Source organism: Mirounga angustirostris, unplaced genomic scaffold (assembly GCF_029215605.1).
Source record: "Mirounga angustirostris isolate CCGP_5_RB_7025 unplaced genomic scaffold, mMirAng1.0.hap1 SCAF_12, whole genome shotgun sequence".
NCBI classification, from domain to species: domain Eukaryota; kingdom Metazoa; phylum Chordata; class Mammalia; order Carnivora; family Phocidae; genus Mirounga; species Mirounga angustirostris.
Genome location: NW_026991720.1, coordinates 67,419,702 through 67,438,134, shown reverse-complemented (window position 1 = coordinate 67,438,134; position 18,433 = coordinate 67,419,702). Strand labels below are relative to the sequence as shown.

The 18,433-nt window shown below is 42.1% G+C and overlaps 1 protein-coding gene across 5 annotated transcripts in view; it reads right to left on the bottom strand.

The window, feature by feature from the left end:
* SLC25A13 (solute carrier family 25 member 13) overlaps positions 1-18,433 on the bottom strand; it is a 180,527-nt gene that overhangs the window by 136,950 nt on the left and 25,144 nt on the right. For 4 of the 5 annotated variants that reach the window (XM_064575248.1, XM_064575246.1, XM_064575244.1 and 1 more), the window contains exon 3: positions 10,677-10,819. In XM_064575248.1, coding sequence (XP_064431318.1) covers positions 10,677-10,819 — 143 coding nt within the window. Of the gene's footprint in view, positions 1-10,676; positions 10,820-18,433 lie in introns of those variants that run through there. The other variant, XM_064575247.1, reaches the window with a different exon arrangement.

The following is an 18,433-nucleotide window of genomic DNA, read 5'->3' as shown; positions in this document are numbered from 1 at the left end:
TTCTGCCATCCTAGGTAGACCAGGCTTATAAACAGAGCAGGTATACTCCTTCCTCATCACCTCTTCCAGGCCATTCCCCAGCCCTTCCTTCCTTACCCCACTCCTGTTTAAATACTCACACCACCTGATTACACCACACAGCAGCCTTCCTGGTTTCTATCACCTAATGACCCCTGATTCATACCCCCAACCATATTTTAGCTCTGTGTACTAACATTTCAACACTGAGCCTTCAAACACCTAGACCTGAGGCACCTGGGTGGCTCAGTTGGTTGAGCATCCAGCTCTCGGTTTCAGCTCGGGTCATGATCTCAGGGTCATGAGACTGAGCCCTGCATCGGGCTCCACACTCAGCACAGACTCTACGTGGGATTCTCTCCCTCTCCTTCTGCTCCTCCCCCATTCACGCACGCGTGTGCACACGCTCTCTCTCTCTCAAATAAAATCTTACACACACACACACACACACACAAACACCTTGATCTCCCAAACACTTGAGCTCCTCCTCTCTTCCAGTGATTTTTTTTCCGCCCTTCTTCAGACACTCATGCCCACGTCAGACTCCAGAAGTCTCCATTACCGATACAGTACTTCCTTTTCTCAATGTCACGCATCTCACATTTGGGCCACTATCTCCTAATTTTCCCGCTCTTCCTTCCTCTTATATCCGAACTCAAACAGTCTTCAACCACACTCAAACATACAATTCAATAAGCCTACCACCCTCTCATTGACTCCTATGCCAATGTCCTCTCTTTGCCCCTTACCCAGATTCAATCTACAGGCAATCATTATAATCACTCCCCTGCATACTCCTCACTTTGCTGGCACCTCTCCTACTCTGATGATTCAATGCTCAAGCCCTTAACCCTGCTTATGTTGGTCCCTTCCTATTCCATGCCAGGAGCCAAGCAGCTGAACTCTGGAAAACACTCAGCCGCACTAACTGGTCTCATTTTGAAGTTCATGACCACAAACCCTCAGGTGGGCCCTCAAGTGGGTCCTGCCCGGGATCCTTTCAACACTCCCACTTCTAGGTAACTATGTAGTATACTCTCCTCTCTCCTCAAACTGCCAGTACCTCAACCCACATCCTCCCTCTCATCTATCTTCCAGAGCAGAACCAAGGAAACCAGAAGTCGACTTCCCCCAAATCCCATCACCACATCTACACAACATCTCTACCCTATACTCTACCTGCTCTTCCATTTCTCTAGCTCAGCGTTTCTTAGGGTTTTGGGGTATTAGGACCCCTTCACATTCTTATGAAATATTGAGGATCCCAAAGAGCTTTTATTTACGTGGTTTATATGTATAATTACTGTACTGGAAATTAAAACAGATAAACTTTTAAAGTATTCATTACTTCATTTACAAGTGAATAAACCTATTACATGGCAATATAAATAGCATATCTGTATGAAAAATAACTTCTAAAACAGAAAATGTAGTGAGAAAAAAAGTATTTTATGTCTTTGCAAATCTCTTAAATGTCTGACATAATAGAAGACAGCTGCATTCAATCTGCTATAATACATCGTTTTGTTGGAGGGATATGAAGGATTTCAGCCTCATGAAGATGCATAATTAGAAAAGGAAGAAGTATTTTAACAGCCTTTTCAGATAACTGTGGCTACTCTACAGTACAAGACCAAATCCTAACAAGTGATCGTTCCTCAGAGATCAGTTACAATGTGGAATCCGAAACTGCATCCCACTGTGTTACATTAAACTCCACGGGTCTGTCTTGCACTGGGAGTAGATCTCTTACCCAGGCATGATTTTGAAACCCTCTGTACTAGACGAGAAAACACCTTTCCCTAAGTTATGCCCATCTTCCAAATGTTGGCACATTTCATTACACTATATTATAAACTCGCAATCATTAATATCCCCACTAATTACATCAGAAAAGTCTAAGTATTGGGAAACTGTCACATGACAATTTTAATTCTCTCAAATAAAAAGTGTTCTATAAAAAAAATGACTAGCTCAGCCAGCAACTCAAATCAGCTGCTCAAGTGCTTTTCCTCAACCAACCACATGACAATAACCAGCAGCAATTCTTAATGCCAATTTTCTATACAGTCACCCAGAATTTTCAAATTATGTGTACTCAAGGGTAAGATTTAATAAAAAGCACTGATTTTTACCGCTTCTTCAAGGACATTCTGAAGTGGACCTGACATCCTCATCACTTCCATCACTGTGAACGTGTGGTGGTGAAGAGCATGACTGCTCACTCGTCTTGTCTGGCCTGGTGGCGCTCCTTAACTGCAGCTAAGGCACCACACGTTGACCCCCCCCCCGCCCCAATTACTCTTAGAACCATCCGTTCAAAGACAACACAGTGAAAAAGGCAGATATGAATCTTAGTATTATTAGGTAAACAGTTCTGACCTCACGGATTCCTTGAAAAGGGTTTCAGAGCCTCCCAGGGGCCCAAGGACCACACTTTGAGAACAGCTGTTCTAGATGAACTCACCCAGCTCTCACAAGAACCTACCTCCTTCTCAGACAATGCACTAGCATTTCTTCCTTTTCTCTCCTACATGTCAGAGCTCCGCTCTCTACAGTCATTCCTGTCAGCTTACATTATGCTGTCATCTCTCCACAACCCTCCTTTCACCTCCCCTCCCCCTCCAGCCCTGGCCCCATTTCTCACCTTCCCTTGACAGCAACTCTCCAAAAGAGGGCCTGCATTTCCTAGGTAGAAGGGGGAAGAGGAGGAGGGCTGTCCCTACATATGAATGAGAAGTGAAATCAACACCCAGTCATTAATCAACCCTTTCCCGAATTAAAAAGAAAAATAAACCCAGGCACCTGACATTCCTAAAGGTTTTCTAATACACCAGCGACATAATACAAACCTTTTTAAGAGTTCTTTTTAATTTGCTCCTTGCAGACAGTGTCTAGCCACCACATTGCACGCACCCCCCTACGATTTCAGACATCAAATATTAACACAAAGTGAGAAATGCAAAAAGAAAGGGGGTTAATCAGACACCTTGAGAGAAAGAAAAAATAACACTGATTCAATGAGAGCTGCTAATGAGGCTTTTTGTTTTGGTAGATTAATTTGGGAGTCTGATGACTAAGAAGAAAATTTAAGCTTCTCAGGTGACTGCTGTTGATTATTACCAAGTTTTTTTTTAATGAAAGAGATGCTTTTGCTTAATTCTATAGTTTATGAATTTCAGGTGTTTATCTGAAATCTGTGTCCACCCTAGTATGTAGAAAACGCTCCTCATTAGCAAACTGAAAGACCTCCTCTTATTGATTCCGGATTATATTTGACAGATGATGAGCATTTCAGACTGTGAACTGCTGATATTTAAATACATTACCCTAATACTCTTTAAGCATTGCCAATTGTAAACCTCATTAACTCCCAGCATGTGGCCAAGGCCTGGATCTCATCGCAACAGCCTCACAAAGTGAAAACAGGTATATAAAAATGATTTTATCATCAACAACATTATTATATCCTCCTTCACCTTGTGAAGTATTTAAAGGCCATACTTTTTTTTTTTTTTTTTTTACCTCAGCTTAAGAGTGAACATGGGAAAGGCAGAGAACACACTTGATTTACACAGCCACACATTTTAAAACCCTAGATTTCTTTTTTATTGTTTCTTCTTTGACACTCTTATTTCTCATGCCTCAAAAATGAGAACAGGCCCTGGACTCTGTCCTCTGAAGAGAAAGGAATTATGTGTTGATTATGTAGCTGTCATTTTAATACAATAAAGTGGGGGCTGTGATGGTAAAGTGGACATGTTAGCTCATTAAGAAATCCGGACTTCTGATATCCCTTTTTTCAAAAGAGGAGCCAACTTCTGTTCTTGCGCAGAGCACAAAGAACTTCTATACCTGAGATGGAAAATGTGTACGTGTTAAAGTCATACATGATCTCAGCAATCTGATTAGATGCTGGAGCCAGCCAGCGCCCACCCCACACAGGCAGGGGTCAGGTTGTACCGGGAAGTGAGCATCCTGAGTCCAAGAGGCCACACACCCAATATCTCCAGCTTATTCAGGCCCCACTTAGTCTTCCCAGGTAAGAAGTTCAAGTACTAGGGAAAACAGTTTTGAGCCAAGCTCTCTCTAGTGAGATATCCCTTAATAATAAACAACAAACAGCAAAGCTCAAAAGGACATGCACAAAATTTATTTTTACTTGCTCCTGGTAGAGAGCTGTGTGAATAATGTATAAAAATCACCCTTGGATAATATACAAAGAATGCTTCATTCCCATTTTAAACAAAAACATAATGATGACAAATCTAAAACACACATCAAAAATCATACAAATAAACCCAACATCAAGCAGAGAATTCATACTGTTCAGCTAAGGTAAGAGGGTCTGGCCCCTAAAACAGAGGGTCCTAGAGACCCTCCGTCCCCTCCCTCTCCATTCTCCTCAAATGCTGCAACAAGCTCTCCTTATCCATGAGTCCCACCAAACAGAGTTTCCAGGACCAGGCATTCAAAGTTTCTTCTCATCTCTCTCAGGGAACTTCACAAATTGATTAAACCCATTATTAAATCTATTAAAACAGTGCAATTTGGGGAAATCTAAACACAACAGGTAATTAGAAGAGGGGTGGGAAAAGGTGAAATCAAAGACTCTGAGTAGGCTATAACAGGCAAATTGTGCCAACCCCCAGACTCAAATTATCCTTTGATGGCTCCCCATCACTCTCAGAATAAAGATCCCCGATCCTTGACATGAAGTACAAGTTCCTACACAGTCTGGCCACAGCCTGCCTCTCGCATCACTGTGTCCTGCACTTCCCATGCTCCTGGCATGCTAGCCTCTGCATTTCAGAAAATGAGCAAGAAGCTCACAGAATGGAAGTGTGACCAAGTCACTACCCAATGAAACACTGAATCAGAATGAAGAGTGCTCCAGAAAAACAGAATCCCTGTCCGCAAAGTTCATGCAGTGCACAGGCGTTTAACTTCCATGCCTAGAGTTCGGCCCAAACCCACACAGAAATGAAGCCTTCAGGAAGGGGCTGTGCCCTCACAGAGACAGGCTGCAGCAGGGGTGTCCTGGAAAACGTTGGGATCTAGCCAGAAGTTACTACTGGAAAAAAGGCTGTTCACGATCAGGCCGGTTTTGACTACAGGCTTTCTAAACCACAGAGAAAACAGGTATGTGAGGGTACGCGTTTCCGGAGCTGCTGTAACAGGACTAGTACAAACTAGGTTGCTGAACACAACAGAAGTTCATTCCATCACAGTTCTGGGGACCAGAAGTCCAGAACCAAGGTGACAGCAGGGTCACACTCCCTCCAAAGGGAGATACTTTAGGGGAGGAGCCTTCCTTGCCTCTTCCAGCCTCCGGTGGCCCCAGTGTCTGTGTCACATCTCTCTCCACTTCTCATAAAGATACTTACAGCATTTAAGGCATGGATAAGCCAGGGTAATCTCTTCAAGATCTTTGATTTAATCACATCTGCAAAGATACTTTTTCCTAATAAGGTCACATTTCCAAATTCGAGGGATTGATATCTTTAGGTAGACATTATTCAGCTACTACAGTGAGTAACCTAGAAACTGAACTAGAACTTCCATTCCTCAATATGCCTGGGCTCTCATCACTTAAGGGGGGAGGGGGAACAAATACTTCTTAGTAGATTTACCTATGTTTGGTCAACAAATTGCTGTGAAACAGGCCAGATATTGGACTAGACACCGGAGATCTGAAAATATGCAGGACCTGGTCTATACATGCAAGAAACCACAGCTGGTGGGCCAGTATCTACCCAAGAATAACTATTTCAATTCACCCTGACATCTGGGTCAGCACAGCTGCCACTATTACTTAAATGCTAAAGTTACCGATCTACAAATCGTTTTTCAGATTTTACTAAGCTTATGCACTAAAATCCCTCTGGCCAGCCAAGCGATGTGAAAAGAGCCTGGAGAGACAAACAGAGCCCACACCAGTGCTTCCCCTTTGTCTGGTGTAGGTGTTGTGCTTCCATGGGCCAACATGTGGCTTCATCATGTGATTTTGTCAAGGAACAGTAGTTGATTTGGGAAGATGATTTGTGACTTGTGAACTTGATAAACGCTATGCCTCCAGAGAAAGGGAAAGGAAGGGGAAATGAAGGCATTCGCAGTTTTACATTGAGAACAGATGTATGGTTACACCTATTTGTGAAGTAAATACTGAGGAGCTGCGTGTCAGGGTTAGGCTTAGGGAAAATGGCACGTGAACATCTGAACAGCCTTGGGTCTTAGGCAGGTCTCGGCTCAAACACCAGCACTGTGCTACTAGCTCAGAAAGCCTAAATAGTTTGGACAAGTTCTTCAACTTACTCCATGCTTTTGGAAAGAGTTACAATACATATGGTGAGACTTAAAATATTTCTACCCATGCATCGAGAATGCCTCTAAGTTCTTTCAAGGGAATTAATTAAACAAAAGGAAAACTAGAAACAAAAAGAAAACTGAAATAACTCTAGAAGGGCATGACTTCATAAAGTATGGTACATAATTTCATAGAAAATGATGAAGCTATTTATCACTGTTAATATGAACCGCATACAGAAATGAGAATTGGTTGATGCAGTCTAAAAGATTATAAAAGAACTGCAATTAAAATGCATTCAGATTATGGAAAATATTGATTCAGGTTAACAAATCACAGGAGACACTGAAAAAATTCTAAATAATTGTGTCGAGATGAAAAGATTATGGGTGGTTATTTTCCCTTTTGAAACTGAGGTTTTTGCAACTGAAGGAAGAAAAAGTCATAGGGCAACAGATTGAGGCCATCTAAGATTTTCTCTGTCACACTGAAACACTGAGATTTAAGATAATACAAAATCTGAAAGAAAATGTCAAGTTAAAGAGGATGACAAGATTATGACAGAAAAGGCAGTCTGAAACAGTGGAAAGGCCACATGGTCTTTAGAGGGAGTCAGGCTTGGTGCCAAACAGCTCGATAACCCACAGCCCCAGCTAGCTCATCTGCACAACCAGGAAAGCAGAGCCAGCATTTTAGATTGTTATAAGTTTTGAAAAAATATACATGTTATGTTATGTATGTACAACGTATGTTACATTACTGTATCTAATGAATCAAAGGCTATTATTTTTGGAGAGTACCTATAAAAATAAATAGGAAAAGCATGTATGTTAATGGGGGAAAAAAATTAGAAGGTATTACAATTATATAATACCCATAAATATATTAATTTAATAAGGAACCAACATGTTCACCAAAAGAGATCAAATATTAGAAAAAATCCTGTTGTGTTAAATTTAAATAGGAAATGTCATTATGAAGTTTTGATTTTTTTTTTTTAAGTATATGTCTCCGTTCTTTCCACTGAGAAGCCAGAGAAGTAGTAACAACCTAGTGACAATAAGCCAGTGCCCAGCTTTCTGTTTCTAAGCACCGTTCCCAACCTAAAAGAACCAGGACAGGACTTCTTGAAGAAGAGTGATTTCCAGGTTAGAGGAAGGAAATACCCACGGTGATCGTGGAACATCTTAGTTGCCTGAAGCAAGGAGCACTCACAGGCACTGGAGTTAGACTGAAGGGACTCCCCCTGCCCACACTGGGACAAGCTGAGCATCCACAAGAATAACAGTAATAGATTATAATTCATTGAATTTAAAATAAAAACTTCCAAGACTTTATACTGATATAAAGAGAGAAAGAAAACAGGGTTGAGGGAAGAAAGCTTTCTCTTAACAAAGAATGCTAGACAATAAATATAGAAGAAATGACAGAATTAGAAAAATCACCACTTGTCTTTCGGGGAGCCTAGGTGGCTCAGCCAGTTAAACGTCTTCCTTCAGCTCAGGTCATGATCCCCGGGTCCTGGGATCCAGCCCCGCATCGGGCTCCCTGCTCAGCAGGGGAGTCTGCTTCTCCCTCTGCTTCTGCCCTTCCCCCTGCTCATGCGTTCTCTCTCTAATAAATAAATAAAATCTTTTAAAGATCACCACTTTTCAAACCGCAACATAACAACTAATTCAGGAAAGGATCATCATCGATGCTAACACTAGTGGATGAAAAGTTGCTGGGAGACAGGATATGCACATGGTCTCAGGATTTACTAATTACAAACAAAAATGATCTCTGTACAATCTAGGGGATGCCACCTTAACCAAGTGATCAAACCTCCCATCACCAATGCTATGACAACTTGCCTCCTGAGGAGGTACCACAGGTAGTACAGAATCACTCCGAACCTGCACCAAAAACTTTAACATGAATCCAGGCCTGAGAAAGCAATCAGACGAGTCCAGTATTGTGGGACTTTCAATAAAATAACTGGCCTGGGTTTTAAAAGTCAGTATCATGAAAAAAAAAAAAAAATTAGAAGGCAAGGGTCTGTTCTAGATTAAAAGAGATATAACAACTAAATGTAATAAAAGAACCTTGACTGGATCCTAGATTTAAAAACAAAAAAGCAAAAAAAAACAAAAACCAAAAACCAGCAATGAGCCATTTGAGGCTGGGGGCAGGGGGAAAGATTCAGTATGTTAGAATACGGACCGGAAATTAGAAGATACTTCACAGCACTGTTAATTCTCCTAAGGAAGATAATGGTATGGCGGTTATGTAGGAGAATGTTCTTATTCTTAGAAGATAAATGCCAAACCACCATGACGTCTACAGTTTAAATAGTTTAGCCAAAAAAGAAAATGGTGTGTATGCATATATTTGTATGTAGAAAGCATGTGTGTGTAAAAAGAGAAGACAAAGGTGACAAATGTGTTAACAACTAGTCAATCTAGGTGCAGAGCATGCTTTGTTCATTGTATTCTTTATAGGTGTTCATTATATTCTTTCAATGTTTCTGTAATTTAAAGAATTTTTAAACTATCAAGTAAGAAAAAAAAAAAAATGAATCTTAAACCTTGAATCAGACCATTCTTGTTGTATGTGAGCTTGGTCACACTTCCTACGAATCATGAACACAAGGCGTGTGAAAGTAACCAAACTTCCCCCCCCAAAAAATACATCTGGAGAATAAATCTACGTTCTATCTAGCTTTTGCTTCAATGGACTAGTGTGAAATATACATCAGCCTCTCCAAGCACCAACCAGCAGAGGCCCTGTGAGGGAATAATGGCCTGCTCATACATTACACACACTTTCCCACCAAGCAAAAAATGCTGTGTTGGGGTGGAGACAGAAAATAGAAGTAACCCAAATAACCTCTGTCAGAATAAAAAACAGAGAAAGCACGATCCAGCAACTCTCCGGGATGTTATTGTAAGTATCACAGCCAATATCCATCCCTCTCCCTCCTATCTGCAAGACCTTCATTTTAGAGGAGATTACTTCGATGGAAGATGGGACCACAGGCGCATAAATAAGAAAAGGGAAATAAATGCTGGTAAAAATTGAAAGCATTTGCAATACATCAAAAAATTTTTATAGTTGTATCTTAACCAGTGCATGTGGGAAAAATCAGGTGACAGAGAAGGCCCAGAGTAGAGAACACCACTCCGGAACAGCAGGTAACTGCAATCTACGGAAGGGGATGCTGACAGGTAGAGCAAGGGTAGGAGGCTGGGTCTACCACAGTTAATATGGAGAAGGCCAGTTCTTGGACATGGTACTTGGCTATTAGGGGACACTGGTATTTGTATTACCAAGAGTGTGGGGCTCAATATTCCACACTTAATGGTAAAAGCCAACTGCAATCTTAAACAGCTTAGGAAAAACTCATTTTTTAAATGTGACAACACTGGTAAGGGAAAAAAAAAATCCAAAGGCATTCAGCAAAGTGTCAGTCTCTTCCAGTTTGGGTAGAATGCCCTTCTTAGTGATTTGGAACCATCATATTATTCTGTCTGTTAGATTCATACGATTTAATCATATGGAAGATTTCAAAAGCTATTTGAGCAGAGGAAAAGATCATAGAAAAGTTACGTTCATAGAGCTATATTTTACATTTACTCACAATTTTTACAGTTCCCTTGAAAAATACCAATATATGTACAAATATTCTAGTAGATCTCATACCACTCATCAACTACAATAAGTCTCTGAAACTATAAGCAGTTCTTTACTGTCAAAAAATACACACATAGGGGTGCCTGGGTGGCTCAGTTGATAAAGCATCCGACTCCTGATGTCGGCTCAGGTCATCATCTCAGGGATGTGAGATAGAGCCCTATGTAGGGCTCTGTGCTCAGCGCAGAGTCTGCTTGAAATTCTCTCCTTCGCTCTCCCTCTGCTCCTCCCCTCCTCAAGTGTGCTCTCTCTTTCTCTCTCCCTAAATAAAGTCTTAAAAAAATACACACATAGGGCGCCTGGGTGGCTCAGTCGTTAAGCGTCTGCCTTCGGCTCGGGTCATGATCCCAGAGTCCTGGGATCAAGTCCCACGTCGGGCTCCCTGCCTGGCAGGAAGCCTGCTTCTCCCTCTCCCACTCTCCTTGCTTGTGTTCCTGCTCTCGCTATCTGTCTCTGTCAAATAAATAAATAAAATCTTTAAAAAAAAAAAAATACACAATAGAATCCCCAACTGTGATAAGAAGGAAATGTTAAAGGTATTCCTAAAATAATGAATTAATTGTAACAGGTAGAGAAAATGCTCAAGATGGAAAAGTATTCATTGACTTCCTAATCTTTAAAGCAACAGAAAGCTATTTCAAACAAAAAAATTAAATGAGATAATTAAAAACAAACATACCCATCTTTGGTCTGATCCACTACACCACTTAAAAGCTCCACAGTCTTTGGATTAGGCTGGCTTTCTCCAAAAATGTTCAAATATCGAGTGACGAAGTCATTGGGAGACATGAAAAACTCACCATTTTTTTCAATGCTTGCATACTGTTTAGAAAAAAAAAAAGATATTTTACCCTCAAAAGTATATAATCATGGGATCAATATGCGAAAAAGCTGAAAATATTCAAAGGATAAAACATCAGATATGATAATACACTTCTCAAGCACAGTTATTTCCAAACACCTCATAAAAAAAACAAAAACATGTTAAATGTGCCAAGTTTTATGTTTATACCAGTGGTTCTCAGGTTCTCAACTGTGGGCAGCTTAGCCTGATTGTCCAGCTTATAAACACCAACGTCCCCTAACAGCCAAGTACAACCTAAGAGGCCCAGCCTTCTCCCTAGGTTTCCTGCCTTTCAGGGATGGGGGGAGGGGTGGGCGAGGTTTCTCTAGCTCTACACTTCTTCCGTTTGTATTTATTTTTCCCCACAGAGGACATCTGACAGTGTCTGATGACAAATTTGACTGTCATAACCTGAGGGGGAGAGACGCTACTAGCATCTAGTTGGGAGAGGTCAGGACAACCCCCTACAACAGAGTTATCCAGCCCCAAATGTCAACAGTGCTGATATTGAGAAACCCTAGTTTACAGAAATTTGGAAAGACAAATTACATCTTGTTTTTAGCAAGGACATACAGCTTAAAAAAAAAAAAACAGATTTAATTATAAAATCATGGATGGAAACAACCTAATTCTTTTGCCCCCATTCCTGTTTCAAGGGCACCAATAATGCAAGAAAGGAGGACAAACAAGCTAAGCTGGAAAGAAGCCGTATGGCTTCTTGCGGGATTTTATGGAAGAAGATATGAAAGGCTGCTCTAGTTAGTGTCTTCTCCATTCTAGAGTGGAAATGGTCAATGAGAATTAGGTGCACTCGATGCTTTTTCACAGTGTTCCTCTTGCCTTTAGTGATAGATTCCAGTGCCCATAAGCGGGAAGCTGCTCATTCCTGTTCCATGGAGTCCCAGGGCCCATGAGAAATGCTGAAAAACAACATGAGATCATACGGTATCCTGATGGTGCAGGAGAGGGCCTGTTGATCCTGGGGACAGAACAGTGATTTGGGGGTAAGGAGGTGAACTCCCTGAGCTACTCGAAGAACAAGGCGAGATGGATGACAGTGACCACACCGGAGGCCACGGTGATGTGGGGGCGCCGTGGGGGCACCCGGGAAGGGAAATGCAACCATAGTATCTCCACTCCCTCCGCAGCTGCCGCAGAGTCAAGTCCCATTACAATTGTTTCTACAAGTCACTTGTTATTTCTACATTTTAATTCCAAGGCAGGACAAACTCTTGCTTAGATACTCAGTAACAAGCTCTGGAGTCCCTCAGGCCTGGCCGGTGCTGAGCTCTGCTTTTGCCTCTCACCACCTGTAGGACCTCAGGTAAGTAAAACTTTCCCGGCCTCTGGCTCCTCCCCTGTAAAATGGGGATAACATTACCTGCTTCTTAAGGTCGATGATAGAAATAAATGAATAATCATGTAACACACTTAGCACAATGCACTACACACAATAAGCACTTTATAAATGTTCTGTACGATCCGTTTCCATTTAACATTTTTTTTTTTAGCACGGTACAAAAGAAAAGCTCAAAACTGGTCCAAGAATCCCACTATTCTTCACTTAGCATTGAACTGGATTTTTGGAAATGTAGAAGAATTATATTTTGATTTTCCTGAGGCAAAACAAGACAGGAAGTACAAAGGAGATGTCGCTGCTAATTACAGCGATCCTATGATTGAGAATCATACCTATGTTTGCTTACAGCAGTGAGTAATTAATTTAGTTAAAAACACAATTTAACTCTTCTCCCACCAGTAGACGTTTAGGTTATTTTCCAGTTTGGGGTGTTTTTAAATAAAGCTAAGGTAACCAGCCTTGTATATAACAATTGTCCAAATTCCTGGCAATCTTCAATGGCTAGACTCCTGGAAGAGAAATTGTTGAGTTAAAGGAGAGGAACCTGAAGGCTCTTGATACTTATTATCACACTGCTCTCCAAAAAAGACTGTACCTATTTACACTCCCATCAGCAGTGTGTGAACATGCCCTTTTCCCCCTTTGTCTATCAGATTTGTTGCAAATATTTATCCAGTTTGATACTTGTAGATAATTGAGTCTGTAGATTTTTTTTCCTCCTTTGCAATTTCTTCCATTACTTACTTCTAAGTCTAGAAGCTAAGCCTTCCTCATCTCAAGACTAATATTCACCCACATTTTCTCTTAGCTTTTAAATAGCTTTATCTTTTAAGTTTCAATACATTGTTACTTTATTTTTTTATGTGACTTGAGGTAAGGATCCTCCAACTTTAGTTTTTTCCACTTAATCTCCTGGTTGTCCCAGGAGCACAAATGAAATCATTCTCCCTTCCCCCGTCTTTAGGATGCCACGTGTATCACAAACTAATTATCATATGATCAACAGGGAACAGCTTGGCAAGTAAGTCCATCCTCAACGCCAGTTCTCATCAGTCAGCAACAGATAGCTTCCTAAGGTAGAGGCTCCCCTCTGGGGCTGCCCCCAAATTCCATGGAGAGATGCCAGGACACGCTGACAGCTCTTGCAATCCCTGCCGCAGGAATCCTTGCCAACTGACCTGTCTACTCCTGCAAGACTGCATGCATCTTACTTGCTACAACTAGAGAGAAAGCTCTGTCAGGACAGGATTTTTTCCTGGGGTTCTCACTGCAGCATCCTCAAGGTCCTGGACTGGTGGCAGGCAGAGAGTGAAACGTGTCCAATAAATATCTGTCGAATGAAGGAAAGTTTAAAATTATTGTACTACTTTCCTCTCAGGAGTTTTCTGGGCCATGATCAGTGTTTGATTTTTTTTCCCACAAGTAACCTTCAGAATCATTGTCAAGCTGCTGTCCCCTAAAAAAAACTCCACTGAAAGTACAAAATAAAATTACAATGCCATACCTCTAACCCTTACACAGGACAATTAAAAAAGTATTTGCAAAAACATGGAGGAAATGCAATTCTCAAATACTGGTGTTACGAGAGTAAACCGTTAAACCACTTTAGAAGGCTGCTCGGCAGTGTCTCCTCTAACAGAACATGCACGGAACCACAGACACGGCAATTTCAACCATAAGTAGGTCTCTAACAGAAATGTGTGTAGAGAAACGTGTATTTTTTTACTAAAAAACACGCTTTAGCATTTTAATGTCCACAGCAGCATTACCTTCAATAGCAAAAAAATAACTCAAACATCAACCAACAGTTATTGGAAAATAACTCAAACGTCAACCAACAGTAGGATGTATAAATGAACTCCTGTGGTACAGTCACGCTATGGAATACAACACAGCAATGAGAATAAACTAACACCAACCACATGTAACAACGGGGATGAATCTTAACAACTAAAGCAAGAGTGAAAGAAATGAGGCACAAGAAAACACAGTGTTATGATTCCATTTCTATAAAGCTGAAAACCAGACCACTGGTTACGCTCAGGAGGGGTGGGTAATGACTGGAAGGGGCATCAGATGGCTTCTGGGGTGGTTACATAGGTGCGTGCTCACTTTGTGAACATTAATGGAGCTGTACATTTAGGATCTGTGCACTTGATTTATACCTCAATAATTTACATTTAAAAAAAAATTGAGACGTTTTCTGCCCCAGTTTTTAGAGGTGATAATGAAATAATTTTGTAAATGTAAGAACATATTAATCTGAACACGGAAGACACAGTTTTCTTCAGTCTGCAAAACCAGCTCATTACCAAGGCTGGGTGGTCTGCCTTGCGATTACGGTAAAAATGTCAAAGGTTGCTCCTTCGACTGATAGAGATGGATTCTTCATAATATGAATGTCCTGACAAAGGTGCCCCGCTGTCCTTGCACCAGTGAAAGGAGGGGCAAATGGTATTTAATCCTTCTTCGGGACTAGATTTTACAAGTGACCTGAAGCCTCTCTCTCCCTTACAATTTTTGTAAGTTTTAATATGATTAAACATTGCAGGCTATATGCAAAAAAACAGGTTCAAGAGTATTCATTACAATGTTGTTATACGAGCAAAGCAAAAAAGACAACCAAGCACCCAATAATAGGAAGCGGCTAGATAAATTACTGTAAAAACAGCCATACACAGGAACAGCACACAACAATAAAAATACTGTAGAAATACATTCAATTATAGGAAAAGGTTTTCCTAACATAGTAGGTGAAGGGAAAAACTGGAGAGAACAGTATTTTTTCTCGCGTTAAGGAAGAAGTTTTAGGGGCGCCTGGATGGCTCAGTCGTTAAGCATCTGCCTTCAGCTCAGGTCATGGTCCCGGGGTCCTGGGATCGAGCCTCGCATCGGGCTCTCTGCTCGGCGGGAAGCCTGCTTCTCCCTCTCCCACTCCCCCTGCTTGTGTTCCCTCTCTCTCTCACTGTGTCTCTGTCAAATAAATAAAATCTTTAAAAAAAAAAAAAAAAAAGGAAAAAGTTTTATATACATACACAGAGATAGAGAAACAAAGATAGGCATATAAAATACATATTTATATATATAGACATGGATTTTATCTATATGGCAGAATCACAAGTTACTTTTCTTTACATACTTCTGCTTTTTAAATTTTTGCCAATGAATATGAACCATTTTCTCATTTTAAAAGTTTTCTTTTAAAAAAAGAAATTAACTGTTTTTCCAATTTTGTTAACAAAAATTCTAAATACATACATGTTGTGTTGACAAAGAATAATTGTAAAAAATCCAAGTGTAATTCACTATGTATCATCATTACAAATTATCATAGGGCCTATTCCCCTTGTCTAGTCCCTTTACCCAGTTTTCCCATCTCCCACAGCTTACACTACAGGCATTCAGCTACTTCCACCTGTAAACAGTACACATCACCCCCTTTGCTCTCCCCTGAGCTAACCGTTTCCTTCTCGATTTTCCCCTTCTTATTACTAGCATCTCCCTGACCCAGGCTATCTATCCAGGGGTCATATTTATCCCCTGTGCCCTCTCATCCACTGTACAAGATCATTTCCATCAAGCAGTCCTTCAAAATGTTTTAACTTTGCCCATTCTCCATTCCCCCTGCGGCCACAATCCTAATCAAGTCTTTAGGGCCACGCACCAGGATTACGCCCAAGGCTGCCTAACTCACGGCCCTGTTGCACCAACCAAATCTCAAACCCATCCTGCCAGTGTCACTGGATGACCCAGAAAACCCCCAACAGCTTCCTATTTTTCAGCTGACGTGCCAAACTCCCAATTACCTTCTAATTTTGTCACCCATACCCTGTAAGGCTTGGCAGACTCCCTGCCACAGAGATGAATTTAAATAAACATTTGAAGGGCGCCTGGGTGGCTCAGATGGTTGAGCGTCTGCCTTCAGCTCAGGTCATGATCCCGGGGTCCTGGGATCGAGTCCCACATCGGGCTCCCGGCTCAGCGGGGAGCCTGCTTCTCCCTCTGACCCTCTCCCCTCTCATGCTGTTTCCCTCTCGCTCGCTCTCTAAAAAATAAATAAAATCTTTAAAAAAATAAAATAAAATAAAATAAATAAATAAATAAATAAATAAATAAACAAACAAACATTTGAAGGAGCAAGAATCCTTCAACCTGGAGAGGCTGTGTGCTCCTGAGCCCATCTCCCAGCCTTCCCTCAAAGGTGGCCCTCCCCCCCGGAATTCCTCAGCTGCCCTCCTCCCTGACTCCCCAGTTCCCACTCAGCCCAGGGCTCTCCCAAGTCCCTCTCCAAGGAGCCTTCTCTGACCACTGCCCACCACAGGGACCGCTCCCTCCTCCCGTTCCTGTGGCATTTGCTTTCACCACACTGGCAAGCAGGCACACCTAGATTCTCTTTCACCTACTGTGTGCCTGTAAATCTGGTCTCGCGTATAAAAGCTGAACTCCTGGAAGGCATGGTCATTGCTTATACCTCTCTTGTACATCCCACTCACCGCAAAGCTTCATGGTGTTTTATTTAAACTGTGAGCACTCAGACACCTGCTCAAATTAACATGCAGTCAGGGAAAGAACATGTCAACACCTAGGTTCGAAACAAAACTGACCACACCTGGACTTCAACTTCCACACCCAGACAAAATGTCAGCTGCCACTTATCACCAGAAGAGGCTGCATCATAAACTCAGCCGCCTCAGGCTAGGAATGCTAGACACCAGTCCAGCCCTGCCTACCACCCAAGTGCACTGCCCAAGAGCCTGTGCTCTGGGTCACCCCCACCTGGCACTCACAGCCCTTTGTTCCACACCTGCTGCCGCCTCTGCCCAGAACGGTCTTCCTCTGCCCCACAGGCCTCCTCTACCTTCTCCAGCTGGTAAGTACCTACTCACTGTCAAGCCCAGCTCCAACATCACCACCTCTCTGTAACTGCAATGACCCTTGCTAACAAGATGTAATTAGCCCCACGTCATCTTCCTACTAATTAACGCCATATAATGCTTATCAACCGTATCATGGCTTTTTTTTTTTTTTACACTTACACACAGTGAGACAGGAAATGGCAGGAGCCATGATTTATGCATCTTTACATCCCCAACACTTAACACTGTACTTCACATACAGTAAGCAAATCCCCCCCAAAAAAGAAGTGGAATTTATTTTAACTCTTCTCAAGGATAAAATAAGCCACAATTGGGCCCACCTCAGTCCTCCAGGACCCCTCTCTCTTTCCTTCTCTCTGCCAGTTCCACTGGCTCTCTCTGACCTCCACAGTTGCCAACTCCTCTGCTATCAGCACATCTGGTCCAAAGGTCCACCTCCCCCGCGAGCTACAGAAGAATCCTCTAACTAGTGTAACAGACAGAAGGTTGGGATATTTATCAAGAATAAAAGTCAGGAAAAAGTCATAGAAAATCAGCAAAGTAGTCAGGTTTACCGAGTGCTTACTGCTGATCCATACTTAACGGAAAAGCCCGGCCACAGTGGAGACGTGCCTGGCAGAGCCCCCATGGGCCTCATCCCTATTCTCCTCCCACCACAACATCATCTGTGGCAAATGGTAAACAAGAGATCCCCCACATGCTGAGCCAAGGTGGATTTGTGTTGGTACTACACTGCCCCAGCCTGATGAGATCACCCAAACCTCTGCCAGATCCACAATCCCTTCCAGAAACTGCTGATCACTGTTTTCTGCATGGATGGTCCCCCCCTTCCTGGCCCCATCACCCCCTAGGACTCTAAGTCACACTCTCATTCAAAAGCCACGTAGTCTTAGCCACCCCAAGAGAAGACAGCATTTCCCTATGTGCTCCCAAAGATCCCACCCCAACCTTCAGGCTCACTGACACAGAAACCTCACAGGTGGCTTTCCAGAACTCTGCATGGAATTCCTACCCGACCAATCTGATTTGTCTCCAGTAGAGACTTGCCTCCTGTTGACAGGGAGCAGCTGGAAAAGACAGGTTGTTCCCAAGTAGGATCTCAACCTAACCAGCTGCCATGTGGCTCAAAAGGTGGACACAGCTTTTACCCAGGTGGAGCGTTTCTACTGGATCACGCCAAAAGACCAGTAGGTATCCAAGATGCACCATCTATTGAGACACTCAGAGTTTTTCCCATTTCCTGTCAGAAGGATGCCCGCAACTATCGCTGGTTTACAAAACAGAATAGAGAGGTCCTGAGTTCAAAGAATGATTATGACTTTGCCAGCTCAGGTTAATGAGCTTTTATCCATTTT